The sequence below is a fragment of the Rutidosis leptorrhynchoides genome, chromosome 3 (assembly GCF_046630445.1).
Source record: "Rutidosis leptorrhynchoides isolate AG116_Rl617_1_P2 chromosome 3, CSIRO_AGI_Rlap_v1, whole genome shotgun sequence".
Taxonomy (NCBI): Eukaryota; Viridiplantae; Streptophyta; class Magnoliopsida; order Asterales; family Asteraceae; genus Rutidosis; species Rutidosis leptorrhynchoides.
The window spans coordinates 3,602,363-3,611,561 of record NC_092335.1 but is presented as its reverse complement, the minus strand read 5'-3'; the positions used below and the strand labels follow the sequence as shown (position 1 = coordinate 3,611,561).

The 9,199-nt window shown below is 33.6% G+C and overlaps 2 protein-coding genes across 2 annotated transcripts; both read right to left on the bottom strand.

The window, feature by feature from the left end:
* Positions 1-7,198: 7,198 nt before the first annotated feature.
* LOC139897031 (uncharacterized) lies at positions 7,199-7,767 on the bottom strand. The gene is made up of 2 exons (XM_071879671.1): positions 7,503-7,767; positions 7,199-7,401 (listed from the first exon to the last, which is right to left on the bottom strand). Exons 1-2 carry the CDS (start codon positions 7,765-7,767, stop codon positions 7,199-7,201), a joined length of 468 nt encoding a protein of 155 aa, XP_071735772.1.
* Positions 7,768-7,854: 87 nt separating this feature from the next.
* On the bottom strand, positions 7,855-8,810 carry LOC139897023 (uncharacterized). Its single transcript, XM_071879664.1, has 2 exons — positions 8,706-8,810; positions 7,855-8,502 (listed from the first exon to the last, which is right to left on the bottom strand). The coding sequence occupies exons 1-2, from the start codon at positions 8,808-8,810 to the stop codon at positions 7,855-7,857; spliced, it is 753 nt and encodes a 250-aa protein (XP_071735765.1).
* Between the last annotated feature and the right edge of the window lie 389 nt (positions 8,811-9,199).

The window sequence follows — 9,199 nt, the reverse complement described above, 5'->3', positions numbered from 1 at the left end:
TGTCTCAATAAAATGTTATAATGTAGACTTTTATGACAAGAAAAAAATAGTAATTGTGATGAAAATTGGAAGAGTGTGAGAATAAATGTAGTTCATTTATTCTGAGAAAGTTAAGTACATCAATATGCTTGTAAAAACAACGAGAAGTTTTTTAGTCGGAATCTGTGGTTCCACGGGTCATTAAACTAAATCACTTTAGCATTTACATTGACTTAATACCTAAAAATATCATTAAACTGTTTCGTTTAAATAAATACGTGATTACACCAGTCATTTCACTATTACATGTCTATATGATAGTATTTAAAGCCCATAAAATATCTTAAGCTATAGAGTTTAGAAATTTTTAAAGGCCAAAGTACGTACGGAGTATTAGTTTTTCTACTTTGTCCCAACTACATTTGAACGAGTCTTCGTCAAGTATATCACGATTACGGGTGAATATCGATGTTCGATCAATAAGATTCGATCCATTAAAATGAATTTGGATGATTTAAATAGATGATAAGCGGCTATAGAAATAGATATGGATATAGATGTTATGAAAAATTAGAGGATCAGATATGGATTAATAATTATCATCCACAGATATTGATATGGCCGAAACAGACGGTTTTGTTTATGTGGTGTCGTTAGATCGCAAGGCGTCAGAATCAACCACCAACAGGAGGGAGCAATTGTTTTAAATTTATATTTAGCGAGGCCTAAATCTTACTACTCCTTATTATGAGTAAGGGAAGTATGACCTAGGGTCGTATTTTTAAGATATCAGTAGAATCGAACCTATATTTAAAGCTTAAGATAATTCTAAGGTGCAGGAGTAGTGGTTTGTTACCTAATTTTTGGTTTTTCTAGTTTATGAGATAAAGTAAAGTAAATATGATAAAATTTGTAATTCAGATAAGGTTAATATAAGTGCATGCTATGATTTTGTCAGTTACTTTGCCGAGATTATGGAATGTTAGCTCATGAATAGGCAGTGACCTTGTATTCATTACACTAGTCCTAAACGCTCCAGTCATAAGACATGTCATTGGGTAATGCGATAGGCTTAAAGATTCTGAATAGATAGCAACGTCCCTTACCCCCAACGCCCGTGCAGTCTAACTATAGGCATACACGTTCAGACGGCTCATCCAATTGAGCGACTCGGTTGGGTGACGTATTAACATTCCACAAAGGTCTAAACTTTCTTAAGCATAATAGAACACAGGGTTTTCCATATCCGAGAGACGTGATGTGTTTCGATGTTTTCATTAATGATTGGGTTTAAAAGATAGTTAGGCCCTTAAAAAGAGTTTAACCATAAAGATCTCCATGGCCAAGTCAAGTTGACTTCCATGAACACGTTCGGTTATCCTAACAGTTCAATTCTTTATGTGTTTAAACAAACAGTTCCTTAATTAACCAAGAATCCCTCAAGGGGGTGCAATGCTTGAGACCGAGTTATGGTGAAGTGTACTAATCAGCACTGACCGGGTTCCATGACCTTACTTAGCAGAGGTACAGCTTACAACAACCATTGTGCTTCAGCGTGCACGTACGAAGTTTATATGCTTGGTGACTACACTAGCATAGTCTAGGACCGACAATGTACTAGGGGTCTAGTTAGATGTTTCACTACGAAAGAGTCCTCAGTCGGAATCCAAGGCTCGATGGACTTACTACAATCGGTGTACCTCAGTCAAACTTACATTGTATCCGATAGACTTCTCTTACCAAGGGGTGACACAGATAGTGTACTCTAATTCAGGGTTCGCGACTTCTCAATAACAGAGCCAATAACTACGTTCTATTAGTTGGCAAAGCGATTGAGTTTAAAGCATAATCGGAAAGCATTTTGAAAACATACACAAAATATAATATTATTTCGGCATTATAACTGGCTACATCATAACATACACTACAGATAACTACTCGCTAATCATGGCAACAATATCACAAGGCATAATAATAGAAAACATTATATAAAGACAAAGGATAGAAGTACCAGTAGATTAAACGAGTTCCGAATACAAAAGTGACAACTTCAAACTCCAGACCGCTCCTAATACAATCTTCAGCGTTCTTCTCCGGGTACTAGGTTTCTCGCACGGAGTTGAAGACCTTGAAAGTATGAATAATATTGTAGAAAGAGAGAGAAAGAAGTAAATTGAAGTGTGTGTTGAAATGGATGACAAAGACCCTTTAAATAAGCTTGAATTTTGCCTGCAAATGGCTGGCAGGCCGTTTGACAAGCCGTTTGCAGGCCCCGTTTGATCAGTTAGCCCGTTTGCCTTGGGCGTGTGGCAGGCCGTTTGCCATACTGGCAGGCGGCCGTTTGGCAGGCCGTTTGGCAGCCGGTTTGGAAGCCCGTTTGGCTTGCTGATTTGCTGGATTGTAACTTGATTTCTTGTCTTTCACCGTTTTCGCTATAGAATCTTCATTTTAGCTCTGATTCTCTTGATTCTTTTTGCACCGTCTTCGTAATCGCTTGTTCTTCAATTTTAACTGACGAAGCGGGTATTTTGGCGATAAAGTTTGGAACTTTATTATTTTTGGGCCTTAATACCGAGGTGAAAACGTGACTTTTTAGCCGATATCAGATATATTCATTTATCACCCGATACACACACACACACACACACATATATATATATATATATACACACACACACACACACACACACATATATATATATATATATATATATATATATATATATATATATATACACACATATATATACACACATATATATACACATATATATATATATATATATATCTATATATATATATATATATATATATATATATATATATATATATATATATATATTTTTTTTTTTGAACGGTAAAAATTTTATTAAAAAACTAAAAAAATTTACAAATAACAACTAGCAAGGAGCTAGCAAAAGAAAATTACAAAGATAACAACGGGTGTTGTAACCACACCGTCCAGTTTAATCTAGACTTGCGGTATCGCGAGTACAACCAATTAAAACTCGAAATGACAATGTTATCGAAAACGTGGGACTTCCGGTAGTTTTTTTCCATAAAAGTGATGCCGTTACGTAAACCCCAAAATATTCCAGAAAGTAGAATAAGTAATGATTCGAACGATAAGCCTTTATATATATAGTTTTATTTATAGTTTTATTTATAGTTTTATTTGTTCTTTCTACTTATTATCGACATTTAGCAAATCAAAATCTATAAATTAATTTAATCAGCTATAAAACAATCAAAATTAGCTCAAATCACGTGCGACTAATTAATAATCTTATAAATTACCCTTAATATTAGTTGATACATAAATATTGTTTACAATTGTAATATCTTTTTCTCACTTTGACGATAATAGTTACATGTATTTGTGTAAATTTTATATTAATTTATGTTATATTTATATTTTTCAAAATTACATTAAAGATATCATTTCATAATAGGGATATTTAAAAAAATAAAATCTAAATTTTTATTTACCCGTTTACTATAACAGATATGGATATTGATAGACGAATTATATTTATATGGATACAGATTTGAATTTTTAAAAATTAAATGAATTTTAATATGAGATTGTCTGATCCACTTCTGATCCATTGAGAATTTGAGATCCCTAATCCTGATGGATGAATTAAAGTTTTGTGTTCAAAAATTACTTTTGCCATATAGTCATGATATTTCTGTGAGTGTTTCTATCAAATTCCTATTATATACAAACTTTGATCATGGACGTTATATTTCATTCTTGATTCTTTTTTATTGTCCGTTTCTTTTTCGTTATACTCAACTAAGAGTATAATATTATAATAGAAAACATATAGTAGTAAAGTATATCCGCAGCAACGCGGGGGTTATATTTCACTCCTTTATACGATAAACGAAAAGCCACCGAAAATGAGACATTCTTATTGGTTCAAGTAATTTTTCATCTTATGTGTTATGGTAATTTGAGTTTTTTATTAAAAAAAATTAATTAGTTATGTTCAAGGACATAAGATTAACATACGTGGAGGAAGTGACTCTCCTACCAAGATTTTAATGTGTAATTGGCTTTAGTGTTAAGTAGGCTTAAAGAAACAAAGTTTTGTAATTTGTATCCAGGGTATTAACCGCCCATTTTTGTAAATGGCTATGACGATTCGTTTAAAAGACGAAATTGTTAAAACTACCAACTGAGTAACATTTTTATTTACCCGTTTACTATAACAGATATGGATATTGATAGACGAATTATATTTATATGGATACAGATTTGAATTTTTAAAAATTAAATGAATTTTAATATGAGATTGTCTGATCCACTTCTGATCCATTGAGAATTTGAGATCCCTAATCCTGATGGATGAATTAAAGTTTTGTGTTCAAAAATTACTTTTGCCATATAGTCAAGATATTTCTGTGACTGTTTCTATCAAATTCCTATTATATACAAACTTTGATCATGGACGTTATATTTCATTCTTGATTCTTTTTTATTGTCCGTTTCTTTTTCGTTATACTCAACTAAGAGTATAATATTATAATAGAAAACATATAGTAGTAAAGTATATCCGCAGCAACGCGGGGGTTATATTTCACTCCTTTATACGATAAACGAAAAGCCACCGAAAATGAGACATTCTTATTGGTTCAAGTAATTTTTCATGTTATGTGTTATGGTAATTTGAGTTTTTTATTAAAAAAAATTAATTAGTTATGTTCAGGGACATAAGATTAACATACGTGGAGGAAGTGACTCTCATACCTAGATTTTAATGTGTAATTGGCTTTAGTATTAAGTAGGATTAAAGAAACAAAGTTTTGTAATTTGTATCCAGGGTATTAACCGCCCATTTTTTTAAATCGCTATGACGATTCGTTTAAAAGACAAAATTGTTAAAATTGCCTCACAAGTTCTCCTTGCGACCTTGCGACTTGATGTTGAATGAAACATATGGGATTGAAAATCTGAAAATAGGTTACACAAAAGTAAATGAAGAGTTTTTTTGTTGTTGAAATTAATTGGTCATAGGGCACTCTATTTGAAGTGATAAAACGTTATTCGAAAATTTCTTGAAAATGTCAGTAAATTATATCCTAAAAATCTAACCTTATCTAGATGCTAGTCACAAGCTTCGCAAGGTCATGAACTTGCGACTTTCGATTGAGAAGCAGGCAGAAGAATGCTTCAACTACCAACTGAGTAACATTAAAATTGACTTTAATGACTCCAGCAACCAAACCGTCACACTACCATACTTCTGATGCATTAAAAGGGACTTTACCCATTACTGACTTTCATCAACATCCTTCTTCTTCAATAAGTTTCTTCATCAAACGTCATTTTTCATCACTAAATTTTTTCACTGAAACTCTTGCAAGGATGAACTTTCGAAGGATATTCAATGGAATTGAGGTGAATATATATGAGTTTTCGAATCTCAAAAAGAAATTCATTAGGACATGATGTTTCTCTTTTCTAGTGATTTGTGCAGAAACTTATGTCAATTTTATACTCAATGATGACAACACCATAACCTTTCAATTATTCGAAAACACCTACAACTTGACGCTAGAGGTATTCGACAGAGCCTTTAGTGTTCCATCTACGGGACTCACCTATTTCAATTCTCAACGAGTAACTGACACACTTCCTCACACATTTTATCGTCAAGAATTGATAAACGAGATATTGTTCCTCAACACACCTACGATTCCCAATGTCAAACAAGTGAACAAATCTTCATGACTCAGTGATAACTCCAAGAATAATTTCTATATCATCCATCACTCGGAGGAACATACTTGGACGATCGCTTGAGAATGGCGAAATGACCGTCAATGAAATCGCAGTATTGTGGTGCTTACTTGAGCACATTTACATCAACATAACCTTTATCATGGTTAAGCGCATGAATGAAGCTCGTCATGATAAAAACAAGCCTCTCCCATATGTCCTTCACCTATCTAATCTGTTCATATACTTTGGGATCGAGGGTCGCTGCATGGATACCCGGAAAGCCATATCTCCTCCAAATCCTGGGGATAACGTGTCCCTTAAGATCAACGTTAGCTTGTCTTCGTGCTCTAAACAACGTTTACCTTAACATTATGCACTATATTTTCTTTATTTTTTAAATTATGATATTTTGTGTTTATGTTAATCACGATTAAGTCGAAATGTTGTGTATAAGCTGTTAAAACACACAAAAAAACCCAAAGTCCCTAGGTTATCTTGCGAACCTTGTGACTCACAACTTCCTGACAACTATAAACCATGTGTTCTTGGTAGTGAGCCTAAAATTCTAGGTCATGACTTTGAATTTGTCGATCGTGAACGAGAATTCACGAGTCGCAAGGAGAGGTTGCGACTTGCAAGGGATTTTGACAATTTTGTTTTTTAGGGCGAATCGTTATAGTGAGTTATAAAAACGGGCATTTTGGCCAATAGCCCGTATATTTTCCAAACATGAAGAGAAAGGATCCTACTAAAAATTAATCACAAAAATAATTTTACAAAAATCTAAATGCAAAGCTTCAATTGAAAATTTCCTACATGTCTTTTTCGACGCTAATTCTTTCAAAAATTTAATCAAATGAAAGTAAATACAGAGCATTACAATTAATTTTTATTATTATGTTTTTTGGTACAAATAACGCAAACTTGTATAGAATGGAAAACTTCTCCAAAAGAGAACGTTCTCAATCGAAAATTTCTGATATGTTGTGGTTTTCTTAATTTTTATTAAATGTTGTGTTTTTCTTAATTTTATACGTAGTATGCTACTAGACTAGTTCATCTTTAATTAATGACATTATTAATATTAGTGTTTATGCATGTATATGTGTGATTGTGTTTGTTATGCTCCAAAGTGATATCATAAAATATTACTAAGACTGTTTCTAACCCTGCCTGTGATATTACAGGCAGATTTGTACTTTTTGGCTCAAAAAGTGCATTTGCCTGTGACATGGTAGTGTCAGATTTTGATCCCCCAATAACCCCAAATGTCAAATGACAGTGTCAAATTCAGTAGGGTCCACCCGTTTTTTTTCAAATGAATTAAAATAGTAAATAAATACAACAAAATAAAATAAATTACATTAAAATGGTAAAGAAATACAACAAAATAAAATAAATTACATTATAAATAAAAAAATACATAATTAATTTTTGATAAGAATTTAAAAATACATAAATTGACGATTACATAGATTAAAAAAAAAACTAATTCGTATTGCGAAAAGTCGGTGGAAGGTTCCAAATATGCTCGACTAAATCCTCGGTAAGTTGGTTGTGCATATCTCGATCCCTTATTTCTCTTACGATGCTATCTCGATCCCGTCCTCTGTTTCGTATACGTTCCATACCATTTTCCATTTCTTCGGTAGTGAATCTTTCTTCCCATTTAGAAAGTGCAAATCCGTTATCTTCAATATCATGTTATGTAATATGAGACAACAATCCATCACTTTTCGCATCCTGTTAACTGACATACTTCGTGAAGCTATGCGTATAATATGAAAACGACCTTGAAGAACCCCAAACGCCCTCTCTATATCCTTTCGGGAACTAGCTTGAAATCTTGTAAACTTAATCGTTGGTTCTTCAGTAGGACATGTATATCCTTTAACTAAAGTTGCCCAATCGGGATATATACCATCCGCAAGGTAATATCCTTTGCTATATTCATGCCCATTTACCTCAAATGGTGCGGATGAAAATGTTCCGTCCTTAAGTTTATCAAATATAGGTGATTGGTTCAAAACGTTAATATCATTGTTGGAACCCGCCATCCCAAAAAAAGCATGTCAAATCCACAAGTCATATGAAGCAACAGCTTCAAGCATAAGGGTCGGTTTCTTGTGATCACCCCTAGTGTATTATCCTTTTAAAGCAACAGGAGAATTCCTCCACTCCCAGTGCATACAATTTGTACTCCCGAGCATACCCCTAAACCCATGTCTCTCCTCGTGTGCACTATATAATCTAGCAACATCGTGTGCATTCGGAGATCGCATGTATTCCCTTTTGTACAAAGTAATAATACACATACAAAAGTAATCTAGACATAGTATTGATGTTTGCTCACTCATTTGCAAATATTCATCCCACATATCGGGAGCGATGCCATACACCAATTGGCGTATAGCCGACGTACATTTTTGTAAAGTAGTAAATGTAGGCCTATCGATAGCATCAACTCGTTGAGAAAAGTAAGTAATATATTCTGGCATATTATCACTTTGGAAAGTAGTTATACCTTGCACTATCCGGAGAAATAATTGTATTCGCATACGAAAACGGCGTTTAAATTTTCTTTGTGGATATTTTGGCGTCTCACAAAAATAATCATCCCACAAATGTTGTGCAGCAACCTCCCGTTCCCTAGGAATGTAACCTCTAACTCTCGGAATAGATGGTGCCGATTCGACTTCGGAACCATCATCTTCTATTTCTTGAATTAACTGAACAATCCGCAAATCTTCGGAGTCGGAATTAGACCCCGTAACCTCGAACCCATTTATAAACTAGTAAACTTTTGTAAAAAAATAAAATTAGAAAGAAAAAGAGTAAGAATGAAATGTGTGAAAAATGATAGAATTGTTGGGGTTTAAGTAGGAGTAAAATGAAGTAAAAATTGATTTTAAAAAAAAAATTAATACAAAAAACGGGTATATATCCGTTGGGTAACGGATATATTACCCCAACCAATCAGATGTTGCCACATAACCCTTTGGTGCCCCGTTTTTTTAGTCAAAAAAGGAACTGACGCCCCAATATAGGTGTCAGGGGCGTCAGATGCTGCCAACTCGTCTGACGCCACCAGCTCTGACATCGCGTTAGTTTCAGTCTAAAGGATTTTCACATTTCGTTCTCCGTCAGGTACATCAACCTATTTGTTTTATTGTTATTTACTTGTCGTTATATGATGTTTGGTTTTTTGCTTTTTATATATCATGAATCGTCGATGATTTCGCTCCCTTATATTTAAAAATGTATTTTCCGCCACTACTATGTGTTGTAACATACATGAAGGATGGATCATGGTTATTACATTCAGTAATTAAAGATGAAATTCTTCAGGTACAATTTACAAAAAGATGATCTCTTCATATAATCTTTACAACGAACTAGTCCTTAAATTTAGACCACCCCCTATGGTTAGTTACCCGCTCATTACCCGTAACTAACCATAGGCACTACTTAGTTACCTGCGTTAGTTAC

Coding starts and splice junctions, on each gene's coding strand:
- LOC139897031 (XM_071879671.1), bottom strand. CDS start 7,767: ATGGCGGGTTCCAACAATGATATTAACGTTTTGAACCAATCACCTATA. Junction 7,402..7,502: donor GGCGTTTGGGGTTCTTCAAG/GTCGTTTTCATA, acceptor ATGATATTGAAG/ATAACGGATTTGCACTTTCT.
- LOC139897023 (XM_071879664.1), bottom strand. CDS start 8,810: ATGTCAGAGCTGGTGGCGTCAGACGAGTTGGCAGCATCTGACGCCCCT. Junction 8,503..8,705: donor AAAAAACGGGGCACCAAAGG/GTTATGTGGCAA, acceptor AAAGTTTACTAG/TTTATAAATGGGTTCGAGGT.